The sequence below is a fragment of the Aspergillus japonicus genome, assembly GCF_003184785.1.
Source record: "Aspergillus japonicus CBS 114.51 unplaced genomic scaffold BO86scaffold_39, whole genome shotgun sequence".
Lineage (NCBI taxonomy): Eukaryota > Fungi > Ascomycota > Eurotiomycetes > Eurotiales > Aspergillaceae > Aspergillus > Aspergillus japonicus.
Window position 1 is genome coordinate 204,258 of NW_020291676.1, and position 25,169 is coordinate 229,426.

The 25,169-nt window shown below is 53.5% G+C and overlaps 11 protein-coding genes across 11 annotated transcripts; 4 read left to right on the plus strand and 7 right to left on the minus strand.

Annotated features, from left to right (window-relative positions):
• Nucleotides 1-1,053: 1,053 nt before the first annotated feature.
• Nucleotides 1,054-2,883, minus strand: BO86DRAFT_317081 (cytochrome P450; the record flags this gene model as incomplete). Its single annotated transcript, XM_025668154.1, has 5 exons — nucleotides 1,054-1,176; nucleotides 1,252-2,128; nucleotides 2,209-2,333; nucleotides 2,387-2,574; nucleotides 2,655-2,883. 5 exons carry the CDS (start codon nucleotides 2,881-2,883, stop codon nucleotides 1,054-1,056), a joined length of 1,542 nt encoding a protein of 513 aa, XP_025525921.1.
• Nucleotides 2,884-4,217: 1,334 nt separating this feature from the next.
• BO86DRAFT_135945 (uncharacterized protein) lies at nucleotides 4,218-4,954 on the minus strand. The gene has a single exon (XM_025666143.1). It carries the CDS (start codon nucleotides 4,817-4,819, stop codon nucleotides 4,325-4,327), a length of 495 nt encoding a protein of 164 aa, XP_025525922.1. The 5' UTR covers nucleotides 4,820-4,954; the 3' UTR covers nucleotides 4,218-4,324.
• Nucleotides 4,955-5,573: 619 nt separating this feature from the next.
• On the plus strand, nucleotides 5,574-6,959 carry BO86DRAFT_420403 (putative integral membrane protein Pth11-like; the record flags this gene model as incomplete). The annotated part of the gene is made up of 6 exons (XM_025675203.1): nucleotides 5,574-5,700; nucleotides 5,757-5,776; nucleotides 5,825-5,861; nucleotides 5,917-5,984; nucleotides 6,047-6,417; nucleotides 6,482-6,959. The coding sequence occupies 6 exons, from the start codon at nucleotides 5,574-5,576 to the stop codon at nucleotides 6,957-6,959; spliced, it is 1,101 nt and encodes a 366-aa protein (XP_025525923.1).
• A 2,076-nt stretch (nucleotides 6,960-9,035) lies between these two features.
• Nucleotides 9,036-10,373, plus strand: BO86DRAFT_317209 (hydroxymethylglutaryl-CoA synthase; the record flags this gene model as incomplete). Its single annotated transcript, XM_025668158.1, has 1 exon — nucleotides 9,036-10,373. One exon carries the CDS (start codon nucleotides 9,036-9,038, stop codon nucleotides 10,371-10,373), a length of 1,338 nt encoding a protein of 445 aa, XP_025525924.1.
• A 620-nt stretch (nucleotides 10,374-10,993) lies between these two features.
• Nucleotides 10,994-13,137, minus strand: BO86DRAFT_434221 (Zn(II)2Cys6 transcription factor domain-containing protein; the record flags this gene model as incomplete). The annotated part of the gene is made up of 2 exons (XM_025675888.1): nucleotides 12,734-13,137; nucleotides 10,994-12,661 (listed from the first exon to the last, which is right to left on the minus strand). The coding sequence occupies exons 1-2, from the start codon at nucleotides 12,779-12,781 to the stop codon at nucleotides 10,994-10,996; spliced, it is 1,716 nt and encodes a 571-aa protein (XP_025525925.1). The 5' UTR covers nucleotides 12,782-13,137.
• Nucleotides 13,138-13,590: 453 nt separating this feature from the next.
• BO86DRAFT_136027 (uncharacterized protein) lies at nucleotides 13,591-15,081 on the minus strand. The gene is made up of 2 exons (XM_025666144.1): nucleotides 14,703-15,081; nucleotides 13,591-14,643 (listed from the first exon to the last, which is right to left on the minus strand). Exons 1-2 carry the CDS (start codon nucleotides 14,788-14,790, stop codon nucleotides 13,880-13,882), a joined length of 852 nt encoding a protein of 283 aa, XP_025525926.1. The 5' UTR covers nucleotides 14,791-15,081; the 3' UTR covers nucleotides 13,591-13,879.
• A 320-nt stretch (nucleotides 15,082-15,401) lies between these two features.
• On the plus strand, nucleotides 15,402-16,556 carry BO86DRAFT_365781 (5'-methylthioadenosine/S-adenosylhomocysteine nucleosidase family protein; the record flags this gene model as incomplete). The annotated part of the gene is made up of 1 exon (XM_025670072.1): nucleotides 15,402-16,556. The coding sequence occupies exon 1, from the start codon at nucleotides 15,507-15,509 to the stop codon at nucleotides 16,554-16,556; it is 1,050 nt and encodes a 349-aa protein (XP_025525927.1). The 5' UTR covers nucleotides 15,402-15,506.
• A 614-nt stretch (nucleotides 16,557-17,170) lies between these two features.
• On the minus strand, nucleotides 17,171-21,981 carry BO86DRAFT_136030 (phospholipid-translocating P-type ATPase). Its single transcript, XM_025666146.1, has 3 exons — nucleotides 18,585-21,981; nucleotides 18,283-18,512; nucleotides 17,171-18,218 (listed from the first exon to the last, which is right to left on the minus strand). The coding sequence occupies exons 1-3, from the start codon at nucleotides 21,900-21,902 to the stop codon at nucleotides 17,357-17,359; spliced, it is 4,410 nt and encodes a 1,469-aa protein (XP_025525928.1). The 5' UTR covers nucleotides 21,903-21,981; the 3' UTR covers nucleotides 17,171-17,356.
• BO86DRAFT_136029 (uncharacterized protein) lies at nucleotides 21,982-22,578 on the minus strand. Its single transcript, XM_025666145.1, has one exon. It carries the CDS (start codon nucleotides 22,454-22,456, stop codon nucleotides 22,061-22,063), a length of 396 nt encoding a protein of 131 aa, XP_025525929.1. The 5' UTR covers nucleotides 22,457-22,578; the 3' UTR covers nucleotides 21,982-22,060.
• Nucleotides 22,579-23,710: 1,132 nt separating this feature from the next.
• Nucleotides 23,711-24,553, plus strand: BO86DRAFT_401322 (uncharacterized protein; the record flags this gene model as incomplete). Its single annotated transcript, XM_025673767.1, has 1 exon — nucleotides 23,711-24,553. The coding sequence occupies one exon, from the start codon at nucleotides 23,711-23,713 to the stop codon at nucleotides 24,551-24,553; it is 843 nt and encodes a 280-aa protein (XP_025525930.1).
• Nucleotides 24,540-25,163, minus strand: BO86DRAFT_390645 (uncharacterized protein). Its single transcript, XM_025672438.1, has one exon. It carries the CDS (start codon nucleotides 24,979-24,981, stop codon nucleotides 24,709-24,711), a length of 273 nt encoding a protein of 90 aa, XP_025525931.1. The 5' UTR covers nucleotides 24,982-25,163; the 3' UTR covers nucleotides 24,540-24,708.
• Between the last annotated feature and the right edge of the window lie 6 nt (nucleotides 25,164-25,169).

Consider the following 25,169-nt stretch of genomic DNA (forward strand, 5'->3'; position numbering starts at 1 on the left):
TTGAAAAGACATGCTTCTTGAGAAATGGGTACTGATGGTATGTCGATATGATAATAGTCATATTAATAGATTTTGACTTTCCTTGTCACATTTTTGATAGTGGTGGGATTGTTGGGTGTGAATCCACACTCGGTAAAGTATACCAGTCTTACATACAGTACTATTCAGTGATGTACAAAACTCTCTGGGCCCTGTAACCAGAAAACTGTGGTATATAGCAGATTTGTCCCTGTATTGCTCCCTGTGAGTGCACTCTGGTACAATGGAGAGCCTGAAACTGATTAGTGGCGCCTCTCATATTGCATGCGTCTCTTGGGAATGTGCTAACATCAATCCCCTTTCTGCTAAGCATAGGTTTCAAATCAGTGCCCTTTTTCTATATGATGCTGCCAGGATGCTGCCAAGATGCTGTGTAGTCACGTATGACCTTGCCTCTGTGTGGGACAATGCCTGCGTCCCGCGAGTAAATATATCTTGCGTAATCCAAGCACAAACAGCAGCATCTACGACTAATTATCCACATATCATTATCACACAGAGAAAAAGCTTCTGAAGGGGTAAGCGATAAGGATTCTTGACACCGAATATAATCATGGAATCGATTTAAGGGACTGGATGTGCATTGCTTGCGCTGGCCACGTCACGTGACTGGGGTATATAGAACTGAAACATCAGCCCCTCAGTGTCAGATGTGAATCTATCTCAAGATGTTGATCTAGTGGATCAAGCATATATCTCTCAAAGTAATTGCTCACTTCACCGAGAACCGAGCCTAAGTTACCCGGCGGAGGGGCCCCAGGTCACACATTCCAAGAAACAGCCCTGGTTCTCATGTCTTAAGTCCTACTCATCAAGACTAGACGGAATAATAAGGATACTATTGATACTCGCGAGTGTTCGCCCGATCGGCGAGTCTCGATGTTTCCGGGTTTACGCTTTCAAGATGAAGCAATTGAAAGTACGAGTACAGGGTGTAGTCTATACACCTCATCATACTGTCACAAACATCATCACTCTACAATCGAATCCCGTGCATCATGCCCCCCGAGCACCTCACGCCTTCTCCCGCCTCTCAATCGTCAGCCACATATCCTCCCAGTGACCCACCCCACCCTGAATCACAAACTTGGCCGACGGCTTGTCCTTGACAACATGGGGAGTATAGTACCGGAAGAACTAGACACAAGTCAGCACCAATCAGCCAACCCAACCACCCTTCATTAGCTCAAGCCAAGAGCGTGGGATACATACCTGCAACGGCCCCTTGAACAGCTCCATCATAGCGATATCGCGTCCCAAACACACACGGGCCCCGTACCCAAAGGTAAAAATATACTTATTTAACACCCTCGCCTTCTCCGCATCCAGCCAGCGCTCCGGCTTGAAATCCTCCGCATCCTCCCCAAACACCTTCTTATCGCGGTGCATGATCCACGGATTCCCCGAGATCTCCGTGCCCGCCGGCACAAACTTCCCGTACAGCTCGATGCCCGGCTCCGCCACGTAGCGCGGGAAGATATTCGGCGCCGGGGGGTTCAACCGGATCGTCTCGCGGACACAGGCCACGTAGTAGGGGAGGTGGTCGAGGATGTCAGCGTACTGCGGGGTCCGTCCGTCTGTGAACACGCCACGCGCGACCGCGGCGTCGATCTCGGTCATCATGCGCGCGTACACGGCCTTGTGCGTGAGGAGGTTGTGCACCAGCGCCTGGAAGACCGTGCCTGTCGTATCGGCCCCGGCGAGGAGCACCAGCAGGACTTCGGCTTTGATGTACTCCATGTCCAGCGGTTGGTTGTCCTCCGTGCGCGCCTCCAAAAAGGTTTGGAGGAGGTCGACCCGTCCGATGTCCTTCTTCTCCGACAGGTCGCGCAGTCGCTGTTCGATCAGCGTGTCGCGGAAGCGCATGAGCACACCGACCCCCGACGGGTCGGAGGGCGTCGCCACGAGGTACTTTTTCAGGAAAGTCGTTTTCACCCAGCTGGTGAAGGGGTGCAGGCGCGCGAGGAAACCGAAGGCCGGGAGCCCGTCGTGGAAGCCTTGGATCAGGCCGCCGACGTCGTGGGCTTGGGAGATAAAGCCGAAGGGGGCGCCGAAGCCGACTTCGCTGATGATGTCGTAGGCCATGTAGCTGTGTTGCATCCAAGGGGTGTCAGTAGGGAACTGGGGAGGTTGGGGAATGGCATGAGGCAGAAGCGGAGGGCAACATACACGGCCCACCAGGCAAAGTCAAAGGCGGTCCCCGTGCTAGAAAACTTCTCATCCAGCTTGTCCAGCCACTCTTGCAATCGGAGGTCGATCAACGGCTCCATTTTCTTCACGTTGCTGAAGCTGTACTGTGGCGGGCGTCAGTCGTGATCTGCGCGGAAAAGGCTGCAGGGAAGCGTACCGGCCCGGCAATGTGTTTGCGGAACGAGGCGTGCGTCTTGTACGAGCGCATGTTGAACAACGACTCAGTTTCCCCGAAAGAGCCCGTGATGTAGTGGCCGGTCTTGTCGGCCTGGCGGTGGTAGATGTCCGGCAGCTTTGTCGGGTCGCTGACCAGCAGCAGTGTCGGGGTGATGCGGACGACGGGGCCTGAAAGAAACAGATGTCAGCGTTAGTTGGATGTGCTGCCTTGGTAACATCTCTCTATATCGACGGTGTCGGGTCGGTACCATATTTCTTCGTCAACTCAGAGCAGGTCTGCAGCTCCGTTTCACGCAGATTGTGCCATGCGATCCAAAGGCGAGTGACGCTGCCCCAGAAAGGCCCGGGGAACTTGGCGAGCGGATGGAAGAAGCGGTAGTAGATGATCTGGTAGACGAATTGCAGCACGACATAGACAAGCAGACCCCAGGCCACCCGGGCCAGGGTAAGCTGCGACAAAACGTTCTCCAGGCCCATGACTGTCTGTTGAGTGAGGCAATTGAGTCGCAGGGGCCGGAGAGGTAGGCTCTTAAGAATGCGACCGTTGCCTGACCTCACACCAACCAAGCACTATCCTTTGTTCCTCCTGCTGATCGGTCGGCCAGTAAGGGGCCTCAACTAGAAATGCTCCGGTGTGGGTAGTAGGACAAATCATTGTCGTCTTGCATAAACAATTTGCATCTCATTGGCACGAGCTGACGCAGTGGACAACGTGCAGTCCGGCCCTCGTGCCGACCACCGACTGAGGCCTCCAAGCGTCCCCTCACCCGCACCACGGAGATTGTCAAGCCTGTTTCGGGGAGGACCTAGAATCAAATGGGCAGGCCATCCGGGCTGGAGCACCGTTGGCGCGGGGAGTGGGAGAAGAGAGGGGTTGGACAGCTTGAAATGGTGGGTGTCAATAGGCCCTGACAGGCTGACAGGCTGCCAGGCGCACCGTAGCTCATATACGAAGCTTAGGGTTCAACGGCGCCCCGTGCCTCAATGGATGCCACACCACCATGGCCCGCAGAGGTGAACGATTTCACATCTTATTCGGTACCTTATGTGTATATGTAGCTGTAAATCTAACGGTCAACGGTTTGTGTTTGTTAGTATTGTTCAAGAACCATCTGACAGGTGTCAAAGCAACACAGTTGGCTCGAAGAACAGGCATCTTCCCTGTCGAGTCGGGGTGGGTGAAAAGGGCAGCTGGTGGGTTGGAATCATAACCGGCTCCATAACCGACCCGTGGAGGACGACGGTCTTTTCCCCTTTAATTCTTCGAGCGAGACATTAGGGTTATAACTGATGCCCCTCCGTGCGGGATATGACCTATCGCATCGGCCGCTTCAGATTGGGATCCACCGCGCAAGAGTCGCTTCGCGGCCACCAAGGCCCGCCAAATGAGCTAACTCACACTAAAGGCCGCTAATGCGCGCGCCGTCATCCGATCGGCATTCCTTTTCGACGCTCAGTGACGGATGGCCAGATTGGCGACTTCCGTACTTTTGACAGCTTGTCTTGTAAGGAGGGAAGAGCGTCCGGTTGGCGGATTGTCACTGATAATGATGTTCTAGGGAGGGGGTCAGTTGTTGAGTAACTTGATGCCAATCTGCTATCTCCACCCCATCAACGGTTTTTCTCCCTCCAAACTTCAAGCTCAAAGCCCGACAGAAGTTGGAGAGATGGAGAGACCCAGAGACTCAGAGAGACACTTGTGATGGGCCTTGGGGTCGGTTGAATCCACCCGAAAGAGGGGTGGCAGATGGCCATTCCCGCACCAGCCAGCCTCTGCCGTTCGGCCGTGTTCGAACTTCGGGAGCATTTATGATTTCTCGCGAACTGCTCCATAACCTACCAGTAGAATTGTTGGAGAAAGAAAAATTCGTGTCTTCTTTCTCTACGGCCTCACATGTGAAATCGTATCAGCACTCAATCACCACCCTAATATTAGTTGATCTGGAATCTGAGAGTCTTCAGAGCCGATGTTATCCCGGATGGACAGGCATGAGTCGACTACTACGAGCAAGAATCGACCAGGGCTGAACCTGGCCGCTTGGTAGTCTTGATCCCTTCCTCCATAATCGACTTGCAGTCTCCATTTCGAGACTTCCTTGCGTGGGTGGGTCTGGATAATCGCGATGCCAGAGCGCCACCGCCGGTTCCCCCGCCAATCTGCTGTTGGTGGCTGCCATGCCCTAAGCCAGTTGCAGAGAATGCGTCGGATTGTCCCCTTCCAAGTCAGACGCCGGTGGTTTAGAACAATCGCCGGCGCCGGAACATAGTTCCTACCAAACTCTGCTGCCTTATGGTTTCTTTCAATAGTCAGTGAGACTACGGAGTAGGTTGCCTGGCATGGAAGGGTGACCTGCTTGGAGTCTTTGGACCCAGAAGAATAATGGCATTGTGCAAAAAGAAACAGCCGTGACATCTCCGAGGCTCATCCCCTGGGCAGTACCTATTCACATCACCCTCCAGCAGAATAGATCGCCTGGCCCGCAAGGGGTCTCGGTCAACTGTCAATGCCACAGCAGTCCACAGTGGCATCGCGATCGGCGGGCTTCATTTCTCCCCCGTCCGGAACGATGACCCGCGCCCGCCGCCGATCCGGCCAGAACTGCTATTCTTGTCACGCATTGGCCAAAATAATGTCAAAGAAGCCCTTCTACGAGCTATCCGGTGGACGCAGGCGCTGTGTCAGATGCAATTTTCACCTTTGGTCGACACATACGCGGACCAAAGCTGTAGCCTGCTAGTCCCTATCGAGCGAATGCGCTCGTACCCAGGGACCCTCCCAATCGGCAGGCTTTCCACCTCCTTTCCAGAACTGTCAACCCAAAGTTTGGGGAAAGCCTCGAAAGGAATTCTCTTCGCTCCTGATTCCCTGTTCGGGGAAACGCCACTGGCCATCAATCGACATGCTGTGTGCCAAGGGAAGGCCATTCATCTTAATGTGAGGATTAGGGGAAAAAAAAGAAAAGGGCGAGCTAGGGTTATCCCAGCAAAGCGACTCGTAACCTGCATGATCATCAAACCGAACCTAATCGTCAATTTCAGGTCGGTGCGCGCCCCGAATGTCGCTTCCAGCTACATAAAGAAAGGCACGTCACTCGACCAAAGCCAATTTTGGATCGGAGGATTGTTTCTTTCCTTTTCGCTCGCTGCTCTGTTATTGCTTTTCGGACATGGCCAAGACGCAGGGCCCCGTCGTGGCGGGCGTGGCTATCTCCTTTGCCGTGCTGACCTTTATCGTTCTTTCTCTGCGGTTATTTGCCCGGCTTTATGTGTTGAAGAGCATGGGTCTGGATGACTGTGAGTCTCTACTTGAACTGGGATCGGAGAATTTTGGCTGACTGATATCTTCTCAGACTTGATTGTGGTTGCTTGTGTAAGATGACCGGCACTGCTTTGATTCAGTTGTAGCTGACAGACATAGCTTCTTTCATGGGCCTTCACGGCTGTGACAATCGTTGGTATGTCTTGCCCAGTACTCCGGGCGGGGGGTTTGAAGATACTAATTACGACCAGCCGTTAAGCATGGAATGGGCAAACATATGGAGGATGTCGATCCCGACGGTCTCATCACCTACGCCTTTGTGCGCTTCCTTCACCTTCAGCCTTCAGCCCTCAAAATCCCACCTAACATCGCAATTCACAGGTTGTCTGGCTCAGTTCGATGTTCTACCTCGCCTGTCTCGGCTTCATCAAGACCTCGGTCTGCTATTTCTACACTCGACTGGGCGATAAAACCTTGACCCGACTATCACTGGGGATGATGTGCGTGGTGGGATGTCAAGCGACGGCTTTCGTTCTGACAGCAGCTTTCCAATGCAATCCGATCCCCAAAGCGTGGAATAGCAGTCTCCCCGGCCACTGCGTGACCATCAACGTCTTCTACCTCTGCAACGCGGCCCTCAACATCCTCACCGACCTGTTGACCTACACCCTCCCGATCCGGGTGATCCTACATCTTCACATGCCCTACAAACAGAAACTGGCCCTGGGGTTTATTCTCTGCCTGGGTTTGTTGTGCGTTGCCTCCCTATCCCTAGAACCACCACTAGCACGCAACCACTAACATTTCAATCTACAGCGCCTGCGTCTCCTCCATTATCCGCATCACCTACATCCCCACCATGCTCTCCTCCGCCGACTCCACCTACGCCATCAGCGGCGCGATGTACTGGTCCGCCATCGAGATCAACGTCGGCATCCTGGCATCCTCCATCCCCTCCTTCAAGGCGATCGCCTCGCGCTTCCTCCCGCGCTGGATCGGGGAGTACTCCTCCAACAAGGGCTACGGCGGCTGGTCGAGCAGCAACAACAACGCCGCCAAGCGGTACGGGTCGGGCTTCTCCAAGTCGCGGCCGCCCGAGTTCGGGATGAGTGTGCTGCAGAGCCACTGCGGCGAGACGGAGACCATCGCCGGCACCCAGATCGAGCGCAACGGCAGCGAGGACCGGATCGTCATCCCGGCGGGCAAGATCATGGCCCAGACGGAGATCGAGACCAATGTCGAGGTCAGTCCAGTGTACCTGCGGTCGTCACCTTCGTTTGATCTTCCGCGGTGATGTGGGTTTGGACCACAGCTGCCGTCTCTTATTTCCTTTGTGAATGATGTATATTTTACTATATCTAGATGCATATAAACTAGACTCCGTTAGTTTACTAGTGAATGGTCGGGTATCTTTAGTAACTCATCGGATAGCGGACCCCAATTGTGGGCTTACAACAAGCCCGAGGGATTGACGCACCCTCATACCCCGTATTCTGTTTCTCCCTTCGCCACGAACAAGGCAAAGATACAAATCACATGCAGCGCCATGCGACTCTGAGGGATAGAATCTGATACATCCGTTTCTCGGGATTTGCCCGATAGGACAGATCCAGATCCCTCCACCCGGGCCCCACAACATACGATGCGCTCGGATATCGGGCTTGACAGAGTTCGTGATACATCACATTGACTACGTTGCTCTCCGCGCGCGGGCCGCTCCCCCCTCGCTAGGTGCCGGATCATCGATGGGAGAATGATGTGCATTCACGGTAATCGTCTGCCATCGGGATGATCCAGAGAGGTTGACCGGTGATTAGTGATCGATGATCGGTGGAGATGGTAACAAAGGTTGTGATCGACTTAGCTTAACTGCTGCGAGTTCGTCTGCGGTCAGAAGGTTGATCGGGATCGGATTCTCTCCAAGGTTTTATTCGGCGATAAGCAGAGTACCTTCAATCCTGTCAGACCTTGTTATACGATGTGATGCATGGACTCTGCTCCTATTTGTCGGCAGTCATCCCCGGAGCCCCCGGGTCATTGATCATACAATATATTGATGGATCTAGATCGCCAGAATTACTATCTTCGAATGGGTTCACAGTTCGTCTTCATTCCAAGTTACCCCTTGATTCGCACTTAGGGTATACCTGGATTTTGCCCTCTATCCGCTTTGACCAGTAGTCCCGGTTTGTCCCCCAGCATCGCCTCGACATTTCCGCCGGTACTTCACCCCCTATGCGTGTCTCTACTTGTGAACAGACAGTGGAAATGCTGTATATTTTTGATCCGATCAAGCTCACGGATAACCCTGCTGATTCTCGCCGTACTTGAGTGTGTCATCTCAATCTGGAAGACCAGCAGACCAAGCCGCGATGCGACACACTCAAAAACAATACACAAGGTACATCCAGCTGCAACATGCTTCCCATATGTGTGCACTCGTACCCTTCAAGAAAGTTCAGAGAGAAACCCACTTCGACTGCTTCGACGTAGGCAGGCAGCAGTAAAAGCCATAGCCACCTACCGATCCCATTTAGTCCTCCTCCTCACCAGAAAAATATCCAGAGTCTCTTCCCTCCCTCACACGAAGGCGATTCTCAACACCAGCTTGCCTCTCATAGTGGCTCTTCAGACGTGGGGACGCACTGGCCCACGTCGCCGCGCATTGCATGTACAGCTCGTCTGGAATTGGAGTAAGCCCAGCACCACCGAGGAGTCACGATGACCACGTTGAAAATCGGTCTCTGGCCATGCCCACTTACTAAACTCGGCTTCCGACATGTGGTGGCCCCCTTGCGCCTCCAGCCTGCTGGCCAAAAATTCCCCGAACCCATCTCGAGGGAGCGCTGTGCTTGGGATCCCTTGCGTCCGGTCAGCAGTGACGCAAAATCGGAAGGCTTCTGCGTCATCTTGGACGTACTCTCTTTCGGACCTTTCTTGTTTCGAAGGCGTGCCATTGCGGGGGGGTAATATGATGATGATGTTGATGATAATGGTGCTGACTATGGATGGACACGTCTCCGGCTGGAATTATGTTTGTGGGAAGAGGAGGTCGGTGAAGAAGCCAGTGTCCCACAGCTCCCTAGAAATACTTGACAGCACGCGGTGATTGAGTAGCCGGGGCCTATCTTATTTAGAAAGTCGTCATCAAGCGAGGCCTCAGAAGAGATGTGACTTGATAACTGCCGATCCCCCGGGTGTGACCGCATAGAGAGCCCCAACACCCGGACCCGTGTGGTCCCCGCATGTCAGAGAAACCTCGCGTCGCTCAACTATCGGGCTATAAGACAACGAGTTATCTACCCCGCTGTGAAAAGAAAGCTTCTGCTACATTTCAAGTAGGTTAGAATCTAGATATCTTTAGTAACCGATGTCTGCTGAAGCGAAAAGTGTTGGCGTGAGGGCCATCGAGGTTTACTTCCCGTCGCGACGCGTTCAACAAAGGGGGCCGCAGAATGACAGGCTGGCTGCGAGGGACAGCAAGGCAGGAGACAGTTATGTGTTCTGTGACGATCGAGAGGACGAGAAGTCCATGGCTCTGACGGTTCTCGCCTCCCTCTTCCGATCCCGGCCTCAGGCTGTGCATCCTGGCTCGATCGGCCGCTTGGAGCTCGCTATCACTTCGGCGGACCCTGCATCCAGGTCTCTTGGATCCTTGTTAAAAGCGTTCTTTCACCCCGCCGGGAACACATCCATCGTCGGGGTTCGGAGCGTGCCAGGGTGCGAGGGAGGGCAGGATGCCATCCTCAATACGGTCAACTGGATCCATTCCAGTGAGTGGGATGGCAGGGATGGACTGGTAGTACTGGGCTCTGTCCAACAGGCCGAGGAAGAGGAGGGCGTTGCTCTGGCGGCCGTTCTTATCGGGCCTCACGCCCCGGTGGTTCTGGACGAGTGCCCTCGAGCCCTGTGCTTCCGGCACCCCTGCGAGAAATTCCATCACGACTCTTCTTCGACGTCACCTTCTTCCGACGAGAGCTTCCTCTCCTGCCTCGCGCAGTGCTATCGACAAATTCAATCCCAGGATATGATCCAGCAAGAACAGGGGGCCACCGAGCGACCCGACCGCAGGAACCGAGCACTCACGTTGGATCGCTTCCAGCGCGTGCTGTTCCAGTGCCCGTCGCTGCGACTCACACGCAAGGCCTACGCTTATCTCCTCTACCTCGACTTCCTCGCGAACCCAGATCACGCGCACTTCGACTCCATGGATACCACCACTCAGGCAATCGCCCAGGGTCGAGGGTTCATTGATGATGAAGTGCAGGACACTTTCTACGCCCTGTCCGAGGCCAGGTACGAGGAAAGAATCCGCCCCTCCCTTGCCTTCTCGAATATATGTGGATACGCACATGCCGCCACCTTGTGGGCGTCTTTAGCGAGTGTTTTGGCCTCGGGCATGCCCGACAACCAGCAGCCAGGGCCCTCTCGGGTTCTTCTTTTTGCCTATGGAGACGGCGTGATGAGCGCGATGTATACGGCCACGATGGGGTCAGACGCACCAGGTATCATTGACAGTGACAGCTTTCGGGAGCGACTAGAAGAAGGCACGGTTGTCCCGCAAGAGACGTTTGACTGCGTTAGCAAGTCTGCTGCCAAAGGGGTCACAAAGCTGGCAGGAAATATTGAGGCGATCGGAAGGGATACGTACTACTTGCATCGCATCAACGCCGATGGAGAAAGGGAATACCGGCTGAAGAAGAATTAGACCCGACGTTGTTGTACAACAAACACGATTTGTTTCGTTATCAACCTGTTTCACAAGATTGTTTATGGTTTGTTGCATGTCACCCTGAGTCTTTTCACACCAAGTAAACGCGTTCCAAGTATTGCTAAGCCTAGTACATAATCAGCTGACCTTTGTAAAACCCAGCAGGGGCAGATGTAATACTTGCTTGCTTGAGTCAATGTAAGCTTTTTCCCGACAATCTGCGCAACCGGGGAAATAGATCCCAGTCGCACACGATATGTAAGAGAGGCACAACAGGTTCCAGGGCCGGTAAAGATGAGCCTCAGAGCCTTGTACCAGACACGGCAGGCTGCGGCTGGAGAGCATTAACGGAAGGAGGAAAACAATAAACAACACAATGCCTTGCAGATCAAGAACACCATCTGGGTGGCGGCGCTGCTTGCGGCGCAGAGAGAGATGAGGCTGGGGATGGAGCAGATCTATCTTGTGCTTCGGGCCACGCGGATGATTGGGGCCTAGGTATTGGCAACGTGTTTGTATCTTCTGCGCTATGTTAGAATAATGGACGCTGTTCATCCAACCCATGATCTGACAAAGTATCCCCACTACAAGTTGGATAATCTACAGCAGAGCTCAAGCTAGAAAGTCAGCCACTCTTCTCCCTCAGCACACTCCAAGACCCCAACGCCTGTCACTCGCCCCAAATACCCCAGCTGCGCCTTGAACCATCGCTGCTGCTCCTCTAGCCTGTCTATCCCCGAAGCCACCGTCAACGGCCACACCAGCAAGCTAGCTCTATACGGCGAGGGCGGCAGCGTCTTATCCCACGTCGCATTGCGCACCCCCCATGCCGCATTCTCCGTAATGTGTACCTGTCCCAGAACAAACGGTACAGAGGCCATCAACTGCCTGGCCAGAGTCTTCAAGTCTACCTCATGAGCAGCAGCCAAATCCCTCGCAGCAAGATGGTCGCACCAACCGGCCGCCCCGGACCCGGCGATTTCGTGTTTCACGAACTTCAAGACCCTCAGACAAACACTCTCACTCAACATGGCCAGCGTCAAGTAATGACACCATAGAACCGCCTGTGCCAGGGTAGGGAAGTAGTACACTTTCTCCTTTGCCGCAACCATCTCCCTTTGAATCCAATCCACCTCGCCCTTCCACGCCTCCAACGCACTCCTCACCCTGTTTCCCTCCGAGTAGACCCTCTTCGCAGCAGCGGCAGCCCCGATCCAACGTTCCTCGCATGATGTCTGAGCCGAGCCCGCCCCAGCTCCATCAGCAACCCGAAACCCCGGCGCAACACTCCTCCCCCGTAACTCCACTACCCTAACCGCCAGCGCATCCAACCTCTCCTCCACGCCGCCAGTCGCCTCCCCAAACACCTCCCCGGAGTGCATCCACTCCGGCAACATCATCCCCCGCATAAGGGCAGACCTCATCACCGCCCGCCTCGTCAGCTTCACCACCTCCGAGGGTATCCCCCCACTTCCTATATGCCCTCCGCGACAGCGGCAAGCATCAACCCAAACCCTCAGAACAGCCACCGCCCCGTCCTGATGCGCGCAGCTTGCCAACATCCCAGACCGCAATCCTTTTGGCGAACCATTTCCAGAACCTCGTGGATTGCCCGCTCCCCCACGGAATCTCAAGGAGACAGATCGCGGGTGAACGGTATCCTCGTACCGACTCATAAAGAAGATCATCAACAGGAGGACATCAATGCCAATTCCATCGATCCGAGCCCCAGTGGCAAGGCTCATGGAAGCGAAGATACTTCGCGCCTCGCGCAGCACCGCGGAATAGGCACGCGCTGCTTCCGTTCGTGCGGATGGACAGTTCTGCGCCCGGGCGAAGTACGCGAGTGCGAGGGGGGTGAGTGCTTTTTCCAGAAGGGTTGAGTTGATGAACTGGTAGGTGGAGAGGGAGGGGGAGGAAGAGAGGGTCAGGGTGGGGAGGTAGGTTTCTGTTAGGCTTGAGATGAAGTCATCACTTCCTCTGTTAGCATAGGGAGGGGAAGGGGACGAAGGGGTATGTTGGTGGAGGTAGAGGGCTATCGCCTGGGAATGTAAGCTGGGTTGGGGCTGGGGGTACACGATGGTGGTAGTATTTGTACTTGTATCAGTACTACTGGTGCGGGCGGCTCGGGGTCTGCTGCTCACGCTGCTCCTCGGCCCACGCGGTCGCTTGCGTTGTCCACTTGCGTAAGGGTTTTCATGGTGGATGATAGGGGAGGTGGAGAGGCCGTGGCACGTTCGGTGGGCGGTTTGGCAGCGCTGGCAGATGGGGTGGGTTTGGTCACACTGCCAGTATTGTGTTAGATATGTGGCTTGGGGGTGCGGGGGCGAGGAGGGGCTGGGGATAAAAGTACTTACTTTTATGCGGCGGATCCTGCAGGTCTGACAACCTCTGGAAGATGGCATCGTGGTGTTTCCTTGTAGTTAGAGTTATGTCTATTGAGTGGTGGAGTTGCTTGTTAAGCCGTGCTGTCATCTTAAGGTGAGATTGCATCTCGGGTCCGATATAGCGGGTTGCTTCGTTAGCTCCGATCCTTTGGGACTTGGCAGGATCTATGCTCTTGTCCTCTCACATTGTCCGGTATGGATGGTCATATACGTAAGCTGCACCCTTTGGATCAAGTCCCTAAGAACAAGCCATGGAATGGACAACCAGCCACGCTTCACGTGGTGGAAGAAGCCCGTGAAGGAATGCGGTACAATGCTTGGCAACAGTCCATTGCTGTATAGCCAGCCTAGAACCGCATTCCTGAACATGTGGGGAATTCTAGGCCCAGGAGGCGAATGCGGGGGAAGCAACCGCACCGCACTGCAGAGCGGGATAGTTATGCTTCTTTTCGAGGGGGCTGGACTGCCGATGCCATGCCATGCTGACTTGCCACTGCCGAAAGCATAACACAATATCACGTTATGCTACGCATTACTACCGCCACGTTTCGCCTGCCAATGAGGATCTGTAAACCTGTCGAATCTTGGATTGATAGAACATGGTTCGAGAGCTTAAAAGAGTCTGCACAGCCACAGCATTTCGATTGTAGTGTGATGAGCAGATAAGGTTGGCGATCTGGATCTAGCCATTGTACTCAACACGGTTACAAGATCTAGTCTCCACTTACCCGAACCAGGGTTCGAGTCATGGTAATTGCACATAGTGTTAAGGTTCGGTTGTCGCTCACCTTTTGAATTGAGTGTGTCTGGCCATCTGTCGAAGGTCACTTGAGCCAGCTTACTTGTGATTTCAGGAAATTGTGGATATAGGACCTGTTGTTTTCATGCATGATAGCACTGCCTCGATGCCTCTACACCTGACGTCAAGACTCAAGCAGCGGATACGAGAACTATGACGAGTCCAGACTATTCTATCAAAAGGGCATGGCATGATCCAATGACTTATCTGTGTAGCGGTCGAGGCTATAAAAACTCGGGGTATTTCTTCTCGATCTCAACCTTCCACAACAACCCACCCATCAAGCACAGAGCCCGCTCCAATACCAAACATCAACATCATTTCCCACGATGCATTTCAAGACCGTTATTTTCTTCCTCTTCATCGCCTCCACCCTTGCTGTCCCCGCCGTGGTCCCTCTTGACGCTCGAGCCGCCCCGGTGAAGTACGAGGGCTCTTGGGACTACACACAGACAGTCCCTCCCTGCTACCCCACCGGCCCCGACACCGAACAGGTCCACTTCTCCGTCACCTGGGATGGCCATTATACGCAGAGCACCGACGAGAAGACCGGTGCGGTGACCTACAAGGGCCACGTCAACCAGAAGGGCACGGGGGTGGGCTTGACCAGCGGCAAGAAGTACCAGTTCTCGAGCGTCGGCAACTACGATCAGACGTGGACGTACACTCCCCCCTACGACGGGGAGTACCATTCGGTACAGAACTACCAGATCGTCAAGCAGGGCAGTGGCGTGGCGTACTCGTCCAAGTACAATGCGTATTACACGTATGACCAGACCAAGGGTCTGGTGTTCCGGTTCGATCACAATGATGACACCTGCTGAGTTGAGCCTCTGGATTCCCCCATCCAGTGTGAGCCTCGTCTGAGGCTGCCGGAGGAATGAGTGCGGTCGGGCCACCGAGCCTGATCTTTTGTGGTCTAGTGTCGAGAGCTTTTTATTGGCGAAAGGAGACCAGTTTATCGTGGATTGTCGGTTGAGCCTGGGGCGGTTGTTTTTGTACAATGTTTTGTCGGTTGAAGTCTGCACTGGAAGGGCAATAATGCCGCAGATAGATGATAGATGATTCATCACCTTCAATACTATATAGTTAATCAATAAGCTTCATTGTTCCTACTCCCAGAAAACTATATATGCTCACTCGGAGTACTTCCGCTGTGGTGCGACGGAGGATAGCAGCTATCGTATCCAATCTGGAATTGTGTACTACCGACAAAGTTTTCAATCATAACCTACCGGTATCAATTATTTGATTGTACGGGAGATATGATCCATCAAGATACGGATGGTGTACCCTAGACAGAGCTATTAGGCTGCACCCGCTTACACTGCAAATGGCGTCTCAAGTGTCACGCTTGCTTGGACAGGTGCATGGAAAGGTGCTTGTATTCTGAATTAGGAAACGGTCAGTCATGTGTCGAAGGCACTCAAGAAGGAACATAAACACTATCGCAGGATGGCCGCTGTCCGTCAATATAGCCCGTTCCCAGCCTTGCAACCCGAGCAAGGCGAGGCGAGGCTAAGTTATAACTATTTCAGTGGTTATGACGTGTCGGGCACTGCTAATATGCATGAGCCAGACGGCGCTGCTCCGCCGCCCCCCCCCCCCCCCCGGGGCCAATGAAAGTGTTGCATTAAGCGCCAACCGGTATGTCGACCTCCTGCCGGTGGCACCTCACTTTGAGCGTATTCTAGCGTTTGGTGGGGTTTATAACTTGAAATCGGGCTTCGCGCTTGTTCTCGGAAGTTGGAGCCACTCAAATACCTCTACACCCGATGTAAGATAGTCAGTCTCATGGAGACGATCTTGGATAACTTGGATAGTGAGTAATAAGATGTACTCGACTTCTAGACCCGATAGACCAAGGAAATAGCTCACCATAGAAGCATTTGATCGCGACTCCTGGGAAATAAGCCTCGGGGAAGCTTGCAGAAAGAATAGCACATGTCAAATAAGAAAGCATCTCCACGCGCAACCTCCCCGGAGAGGCTCACAAGAACAGAGGCCGACAATGAAGACTCGCTAGATTACTACACGGTGGGCTGGATATGCGCACTAGAGGAAGAATACGAATGTGCATGTAGAATGCTAGACGAAGAGTTTGACGGCCCCGATGCCCTCGAAGACGAGGATGAGAACACCTACGCATTCGGTAAAATTGGAGGCCATGGGGTAGTCGTGGGCTATCTGCCACCCGGGCGGTATGGTACGAACTCTGCCTCGCGCGCGACGAGAGATATGGTGAGGACATTTCCACAGCTGCGATTTGCGTTGATGGTAGGCATCGGAGGCGGGGCTCCGACTTCGGAGGCCGATATCCGTCTAGGCGATGTGGTGGTCAGCACACCGCAGGGAGGGCTCGGAGGCGTCATTCAGTATGATCACGGGAAATGCCTGCCGGATGGTCAGTTCAAACAGACCGCGCAGCTGAATGCCCCGCCGGACAAGCTGCTGTCGGTCATCGGGGCCCTGCGACGCCGATACAACGATCCGAGAAAGCCAGATTTTGTTGCGGAACATATTAGGCTTATGGACGACATGTCAGAGTACCAGCGACCACAACAGGATAATTTGTACGCCGCAGAGTATGAACACCAGGAGGGAAAGACCTGTGCGGATTGTGATCTCACCCAGACTGTACAGAGGCCACAGCGACTAAGTCATCGTGTGATAACTGTCCACCACGGAACAATCGCATCGGGGAATTCAGTGATCAAGGATGCTGCCACACGGGCTTTGTATGCCCTCGACCCCGAGCTGAAGGTTATCTGCTTCGAGATGGAAGCCGCCGGATTGATGAATAATCTGCCTTGCCTTGTTATTCGTGGCGTCTGTGATTATTCGGATTCACACAAGAACGATGATTGGCACAAGTATGCTGCCTTGACCGCTGCAGCATATGCACGCGAGCTTCTTCTTGTCTTGAAATCGCGTGGGGTTTATTTGATGCCGCCATGGGCTGCCCGGATTCAGGATCAAGTGATACAGGGTTAGTCCAAGGTTGCAACCATTATACATAGTCTGTGCTAATGCACGTGCAGTTGCAAGTGTGGTGAGCGCATAGACGAGAAAATGTACGCTGAAGGTTCTTCGGGAAGTGGAAGACTAAGCTGACATTCTCAGCGGGCTGTCCCGCGACAAGGCAAAGCTCATCGAGGAAAAGATTGATTTGACCAAGCTCCCGATAGTTGATGGCGCCGCATCTGATGAGTATATGCACCAACCCGAAGGTGAGTGCCTTCCATGAACCCGAACCGACGTTCGTCGACAAACCGCAGAGTAGGTGGAAAGTCTCAACGAAAAGTGCATCTTCGGCAGTTGAGGTTGCATGAGGCCAGCGCGGCGCTGGTGGAAAGTATCTCCTATGTTGAAAGAGGCAGTGCAGATTCTGTGATACCTTTTACCCATGTGACCCTCTGACATCGCGGTGTATAGGCTGGAGTGTAGATATGAATTGATGAAAGAATTGCAAGTCCTATTGGCGGAAGCTCTATGTTACATTAACTCAATATGTGCGAGATATATCGACGAAATCGGTATCAACAGCAGCGCAAGGCAAGTTGCGCTTCAATAAGACATTAAATGACGGAAAGAATTTATAAGGAATAAATCAACCGGGGGAATATAAGACGAGATCGGTCGCAGGGGGCTGAAGAGCTTTTGTGCGGATCAGGAGGGTGAGGTATTTATAAGGGGGGCGCAGAGTCAATGCGCCCCCGGAGAAACTGTGTGGGAAATCAAAAGGGAAATTTGCAAGGGGAATAGGGGAATAGCCAACAAGAAAACAACGCTTTCTATACAGGGTATGTCGAGGGGGGGTCGCCTCGACTTTTCAGAGGGCTGTGCGGTTGTTGGGGCTCCATGCTCGTGGAGTCGACCGGGAGAACTGGGCCGGACAGCACCGATTGCTCGCGGCTGGCGCTGTCCCAGGATGTGTTGCGTTGGAGGCCGAAGGCAACACTGCTGTTGGCGCTCGTGAATTGGCTGTTGTCGAGGCGAGTTGGCGCGCCATGGCTGTCCACAAGGGGCGCCACCGGCGTCGAGTTCGCCGTGCGATCCACATTGTCTTCTCCCGGATAGTGCCGCGGCATAGTGGTCCGGTGGGTGTTCTCCGGGTCCGAGGTAGCGGCCGATGCTTCGCTCTCCGATGAGCCCGCCAGCTTACCGGCATCCGGTGGCACATAGGCCTCGTATTGCTTCAGATAGTCATAGTGGCCGAGAGTGACCTTCTCTCGGATAATGTCCACGTCCATGGGGAAGTACACCTTTTGGATGCATTTGCAGACGAAGCGCGGTGTCAGGCAGATTACCACGGTCAGCAAAAACACGACCCAGAAGGACAACGCCCCATAGACCTGCTTTGCCGCACCATAAAAGGTGGCGGATGATTCAAAAGACGAATAGATACCGGTCCAGAAGAAGATCAACAGCGAACTGAACGCATTGATCAACGTCGAGAACCAATCCCAGCGATACATGTTCATCATCACGTAGGTATTACTCGTAACCACGGCACAAGTGGCCACAAGAACACCAACGCGATAGATGTCATCGATGCCCATTCCATTCTCCGTTTGGAAATTGGCAACTTGATACAACATATAGGGCATGAAGAAACAAATAATCGACTGGTAGAATCCATCAAGCATGTAGATCCTGGACAAGTCATTAGCGTTGATTTCAACAAAGGCCCCAAGTGGGCCTCTTGAGCACTACTTACCAGAACTTCGTCTGCGTCCACTCCTTCCGCTCGATACCACGCATGTAAAGTTGTGGGACGGCCATGGAGACCCGATCGTCAACATCTTGATCAAAGATACCCATGAAGATGACTGGCAGTGACGTGAACGCCACGTTGACCAAGGTAATATACGTATATTCGAATAGATAAGTTCCGTCGAAGTTATCATAGATGGAATACCAAAATAGGGCAAAGGTCCAGACCAAGTTCTACCAAAAAGTCAGCAACTCTTCGTCTACTGGGAACTCCCAAAACACAACGAAACAAATTGTTCGACTAACCTTGTAGAAGAAGTTGGCGGTGGTTTCACCAAGACGGCGATAGGCCCATCGTCCATGGACCAGAATTAACCGCTGCAAGAACCGGAACTGTCCGATCGCGTAATCGGCCGACATGACAGCCTGACGACCCTCCTCACCAGCAATACCAACTCCGACGTCGGCTTTCTGGATCATAGAAACATCGTTGGCACCGTCTCCGATAGCCAGAGCCATGACGTTCAAACCGTTCTTGACCATCTCCACCACGGCAGCCTTCTGGGCGGGGCTGACACGGCAACAAAGCACCGACTTACACTTCCGACAAAGAAGCAAGAACTTTTGCCGCAAGGCGTCATCCAACATGAAGCGAAGAGTATCGCCATCCAGCACAAGAGCGTGGGTCTGCGGAGGCGGTGAGTGATCCTTGCGAGCGGCCTCCAGCTCCTCATCCGAGCCCGTGATACCGAAGATTTCCAGTTTGCTATCAAGCAACTTAGCGGCCATGTCGATGTCGGAGGGAGCATCGAACACAATCATTTGCATATCGGTATTAAGGAGATTGCAGGAGAACCCGATGTTGATGGCGGTTTCGATCTTGTCGCCGGTCAAAACCCAGAGTTTGATACCTGCTTCGGCAAGGAGGGAGATGGTATCAGGAACACCATCTTGCAGGCGATCTTCAATGGCAGTACCTCCAAGAAGATACAAATTCTGCTCAATAGCATTGGACACCTCCTCCAATTTCTCCTCACGGTCCACAATGGCAGCGGCAGCGGCGTCGTGCATGACACTCCATTCGCGGTACTCTTCAGGTTCAATGGTGCGCTCAGCAATGCAAAGCACTCGCAGACCTTCTTGGGCGAAAGTCTCGAGATCCCTCGTGGTAGCATCGCGTAGCTCGCGTTGTTGGCCGGGAGCCAAGCGGGAGTAGATCATTGTATCAGCACCCTTACACAGCAAGCGAATAGTGCCATCAGGCATCTGCACAATCACACTCATTCGTTTACGGGTGGAGTTGAATTCCAGGATGTTCAAGATAGTATACCTACGCTCGTCACCCATGATATTCAAGATCAAGCTTTCGCCCGATCGGCCGAGAGTAGTGAATCCGCAATCGCGGGCCGTGGCAACCAGGGCAGCCTCGTCCGGCGATTGTGCCTTGAACTCAATCTGGGGAGGGTCGCCGGGAATGCGCTCCGTGACTACTGTATGACATAAGGCCAAAGCAGTCATGAAATCTATCGCAGCCTGCTGCTGAGCCTCTCCCGAGGCACCACCCAGGTCAGCTGCGAATTGGGGAGCAACGAAGGTCAAGTTCTCCTCCTTCAGGTACGGATTATCATGAAGCTGGCGCAGTTGTTGAATCATTTCGACACGTGCCTCACTGATTCTCTGACGAGCCTTGGCAGCTTCCTCCTCCACGTTCACCAGTCCCTGTCGACGCTGCATGCCCAACTGCGCTTCGGTGTATGCCTCACCATAAGGCACGCCGTTGACGGTACATTTCTTGAACTCCATGACGTTCTGCGTCAGGGTCCCGGTCTTGTCAGAGAAGATGTACTCGATTTGACCGATATCATCAGAAATATTCCAAGACCTGGGCACACAGGACATCTTCAAGCGCTCGTAATACATATGGATATCATAGTAAATGTAGAGAGCCTGAATGACGCGGCAAATTTCCAGGGAGATGTACAAGGCGATAGGAACCAAGTTCTGAAAGAGGACCACGCCCACGAAGAAGGCGATGACACCTTGGACAGCAGGTGTGCCACCATAGGAGCCGTACTCGAAGAACGTCAGTGAAGCATCGTCCAGGCCCCAGGCAAAGCCGTTGATGAATCCAGAGATCACACACATGATGAAGAGGATGGCGAAATTGTAGACCACGTTCCAGTTCATGTTGCGCGCCATCTGTGGGCGTTTGCTTGGCGTGAGACCCTGGTTCAGCATAATTTTCGTCTCCGGGCCGGTGAAAAGCACGACACCCAACACCCACTCAGTGTTTTGTAAGCTACAGCCTCGAAGCAGAATGTTGTTGATCGTGATGGGCTCCACGCGGTTCTGCGGGGCCTCTCCGGATTCGTCATACTGATCCCAATAGATAGCACCGCTGAAGGAGTAGAGGTTGGCATGCGCGGGCGGCGATTCGACAGTGAACTCGGCTTTCTCGCAATCTCGAGCATTCCGCAACACGCGACCGCAATTTAAGGCATTGCGCACCTTGAGATTCGTCTCTCCATCCAAGTTCTTGGTTTCGACGTAACATGCTCCGTCCGGGTCGGAGGTGGAGAGAATGGCGATGTCGGCGGGGATTTGGTCACCATTGTACAATCGCACAAAATCACCCACGTTGACGTCCTTCCAATGTTGGCGTTTGAACCGCGCCTTCCCCGGGGTTACCCGTTTCGGATTCACGACACTACCCTTGGTCCGTGCCCACGGCGAGTTTGCCTGCTGGTCGTGATCATTCATGGGATCGGGCCAGTCGCCAGAAGCACGGGCCTCCATGGTAGGGGAAACTGCCGTCATCTCGATCGCGATCGGCGAGTTCGGCTCAACCGAGGGCCTAGCATCCGCCATTTCCACGTCCCCCGCCACATCTTTGTCGGCCCCGTTCTTGCGGAAGAGACGCTTCATGCCTCGATAGCTGGTAACCACAGCCCGCGTGCAAGCCTTTTTGAACTTACGCCAGAGGGAAACATTGTCGGCAGTCACGTTCACGTTGTCCCAGTCCGTCAGGCGATATACCGGAGAGTTATTGAGTTCGTTGTCGGACACGGTTCGTCGCCAATCCTCGATGGCATCTTTGACGGCGGTGACGACGACGATGACGATCAGCGGGACGGCACTCAGACCGGGATCGGCGTCCCCGAAAATCTCGAAGCACTGCAGAATGATGACGAACAAGAAGTACAGGTTGGCGATATTGTGGAACTGCAGCCAGAGGTTCTTGGGGATGAAGGTGAGCGGGGTGTAGATGGCGGTGCGGATTTTGTTCCTCGGATAGACGGCCTTGAGATTGCCTTCCTCGTCCCGCTCCTCGTCCGGAATAGGAAGGTTGAAATGAACTTTGCGCGATCCCGATTCTCCCTCGGCGATTTCCGGCACGCCTGCTGTCGCACTCGCCATGGTATCCGTCTGGTTCTGTCGGCGCCCGCGTTCGAGAATGGAGACTCTCTTGCGCAAGCCCGAGGCGGCGGTCATTCTCTTGGTAGCCCATCGCGCGCGCTTGGTGGATTTCTTATTCGCGTCCTCCTCGGAGCTACTGGGGAGGGGCGGGACTTCGCTCGAGGCTCGTTCCAGCCCATTCTCCCCTTTGCCGTCGTAGCTATCCATATGGGTCGTGGGTTTATTCCCGGGTGATCACGAGCGACAGACGGTAAGCATCGGACCGGTCGGGATGGACGAGCACCGGTTCGACGCGGCCAGCGCAGGCCTCGGAGAGAGGGTGAGGGAGCTCGATGGTGCTGTCGTCGAATAAGAATGGAGCCAGCCTAGAAAAGTCCTTGCACGTCAGAGCGATTTCCAGAATGTGGAGGTGAGTGAAGTGGTGGATTGGGTTTGGAGAGCGGAGAGCTTCTGGGTGGGACGAGCAGAGCAATGGGAGAGTGGATGCGACCGACCGGAAGTAGATGGATTCTCGAACTGCTGGTGGTAAGAAGGAAAGAATAGGCCGAGCACGAAGCTGGAGGGGAGAGGAACACGAAGTTCGTGAGGAACGCGATAAGCGACCGAGAATTGGAGGAGTAAATGAGGGAGAAAGAATGACAGAGGCGGAGGAATGCAGGAGGGGAAGAAAGATGGGTGGGCGAGGCTCTGGGCGGGCCAGCTGGAAGAATAAGCAAGAGAGTCATCAATTGGCGATGCAACGGGGCATTGCCACCTCTCATAGGCGGGATTGATCAGCACGGCTGTCCCGGCATCGTAAAGCTTCACCGCCTGTCAGACCATTGGCCGTGGCAGTGCCCGTCCGCCTCATTTTTTCTGCCCATTCTTTCTGCTCGGAGATCCATCGGACCGGAGCGGAGTCCGGCAGCAGAATGCCCGATGCTCGCTAAGCTCGTTGCAGTTAGTGGGTCGCAATTAAAGTGTGGCAACAATAAAGGGTCTGAGACAAGCCTCATCAAAGATGCAAAGATGAAAAGATGCAAAGATGATTAAGTATCTATCTATCGTGTCTGTCAAGCATCATGTGTTGAGGTGAAGACACTCAGTATCATCTCGTGATGCTACAGCAGATCTACCCAGCTCCACTGCCCACTCTATCCTCCTCGAACGTATGAGTATACCTTCCAGCAAAGGATCCACCCGACGTCATCCCTGCCACTTTATTTTCACCCGGTGACTTTTAGCTTCTAGAACTATTTTGAGAGCCATTTTTGCCCTTTTCCCAGCGGCATAGCGCTCTACTATACAGTACAACATTCTAGCTAAGCAATAAGGTGCAAAGAAAGCATCGAGTCTTCACCACCGCGTTGTGATCGACCCTTGTTTGTATGCGAAAGGAGGTAGCTTTAGCTTGCACATATATCCTTAGTAGCAGTATATTCTCCCCAGAATCTCTTGGCTATCATTAACAGTCAGAATTGTTTATCCCATAAACCTTAGCTACGTCGGTGTCTAAAATATGAAATGGTAGATGGCGACAATGGGAGGCAAAAGAGGATAGGTGCAAGTCTATTTACCATCGAAAGTTATCTAGATATGTGTATGAGACAAATTTACGTTTCTGCCATAGCTCAAGTCATGAAGTATTAATCCTTTATCCAGAGAACACAAAGCCACTCCATTCTAAATAGCTCTCTTGGAGACCGTCCTCTCTGCTAAAGTCGTTGGGCAAGGTGGGTGGCAGCGAACGATCGCGCCACCAGCTGGCGGTATTCTGTTTGCTCGAGTTGCTGTCAACCATCCTGAGCTATCAGACGTTGCAAACTGGCAAACACCCCACCTCCAGCTTTGGTGGGGGGGGGACTTATCCCGCCCTATCTGGTCTCCATACTCCGTACAGTGTTCTCACTTCACTTCGGACCCCATCCATCCCATCCTCCTATCACCATTCCAACAGCTTACATCACATCCATCGAAAGCACATTCGATCTCCCATCACTGCCCTCTCAAGCACATCAGCCTGGATCCGAGTAAACATGCCTATACCAGAACCCGGTCCGAGCACTGCGTCAACCCCCTCATCCTCGTCCTCACCCGGGGCGGAGGAATCAAGGTCAGTGAGTGGTGCGTCCACCAACACAAGCTCGGCCGAATCCCCTGCCAGCCGGGTCAATCCTCTTCAGACCATGAGCCAGGGCGGCAGCCGAGCATACTCGCTCGAAGACCTCGGGCTCTTTCTGCGGGGTCTTGACCTGAGGACCCCGCAGAGTTCCGTCGATGCCCCGCGGGTCGACTACCCGCAGGATATGGCCTCCCATACATATGATGAAGAGAATGCCCTTCAAGCTGAGATCACAGATGCAGATGACGCTTGGCTAGTCCAAGATGAGGATCCGCAGCATGATATGCTGATGATCAGAGTCGATATTGTGATGGCTCATTTGAGAAACATGCTCCTGGCGATTGTGGATGGTCAACGAAGCCGACATAAGCAAGCGCTCCACAAGTCGGCCAAGAGACTCGAAGAGCAGACCAGGATACAACTCTTCGTGGAAAATAAGTTGCGTGAAACAATGCACAGCAAATTCGAGCTTCAGATGGAATTAGACGAGGCCATCAAGAAGAAAGACAAGCTGCAGGAGAGACTGAACACTTGCGAGCAGAAAACTGAATATCTGCAGGTTCAGCTTGCTCAAGCTAACGCAACCAATCAACAAACCCTGGACCAACTCCTAGCGAGATTGCACGCCACCCAGAAGCAGGTGACAAGGCTACAAGCTGAGCGAGAGGAACTGCTTAGGGTACTCGAGCTGTGCAACGCTAAAAATGAGATCAATGAGCGGGATCGGAGATGGCGTGGACAGGCGGCATTACATTAATGTCACAGATGCTCATACATGAGTAGAAGGATCTGGTTTCATTACAGATCACTAGTTACAGAAAAAGCAAAAAAAGAAAACAATCATAAGATGATATCCACAACTCTCACAGAATGACATCCATACAACGCATCCCTCCTAGATTGTATATTCCCCTACCACCCCCGAGACTTCCACTGCCCAGCATCTTCGACGCCCTGCGCAACCTTGCGGGCCCCATCCTCGACGCCACTTCCGATATTGCCCAAAGCATCACCCACGGGTTTGCCCGCACTGCCTGTTGCGCCGGTGATGGTGTCTCCGATTCCTCGGCCTGCAGCTCCGGTGACGCCGCCTACGGTCCGAGAAACTCCGCCAACCGTATTTCCGAGAGTGGAGGTGACAAACTTCGCCGCGCCAGTGACTCCGGAATCTTGGGAGGAAGGCATCTTGTGGTTTGGTTGTGGCGGTTCGTGGGAGAGTTTATGGTTTGGTGGGGATTTGGTTCGGATATGCGGCAAGAAAAGCCCAGTGTATAGAAGTGGAGTATGAAGTATAGAGTAGGAGGTTTATTTGTATTCTTCGAACGTTGATTAGTGATGTTGTAGGAGAGGAGTCTACCACGCGCACGTCAAAT

Coding starts and splice junctions, on each gene's coding strand:
- BO86DRAFT_136027 (XM_025666144.1), bottom strand. CDS start 14,790: ATGATTGAAAACTTTGTCGGTAGTACACAATTCCAGATTGGATACGAT. Junction 14,644..14,702: donor CCACAGCGGAAGTACTCCGA/GTGAGCATATAT, acceptor TTAACTATATAG/TATTGAAGGTGATGAATCAT.
- BO86DRAFT_135945 (XM_025666143.1), bottom strand. CDS start 4,819: ATGTCACGGCTGTTTCTTTTTGCACAATGCCATTATTCTTCTGGGTCC.
- BO86DRAFT_136029 (XM_025666145.1), bottom strand. CDS start 22,456: ATGAGAGGTGGCAATGCCCCGTTGCATCGCCAATTGATGACTCTCTTG.
- BO86DRAFT_390645 (XM_025672438.1), bottom strand. CDS start 24,981: ATGCCTTCCTCCCAAGATTCCGGAGTCACTGGCGCGGCGAAGTTTGTC.
- BO86DRAFT_136030 (XM_025666146.1), bottom strand. CDS start 21,902: ATGGATAGCTACGACGGCAAAGGGGAGAATGGGCTGGAACGAGCCTCG. Junction 18,513..18,584: donor CCGCCAACTTCTTCTACAAG/GTTAGTCGAACA, acceptor ACTTTTTGGTAG/AACTTGGTCTGGACCTTTGC. Junction 18,219..18,282: donor TGGACGCAGACGAAGTTCTG/GTAAGTAGTGCT, acceptor TGACTTGTCCAG/GATCTACATGCTTGATGGAT.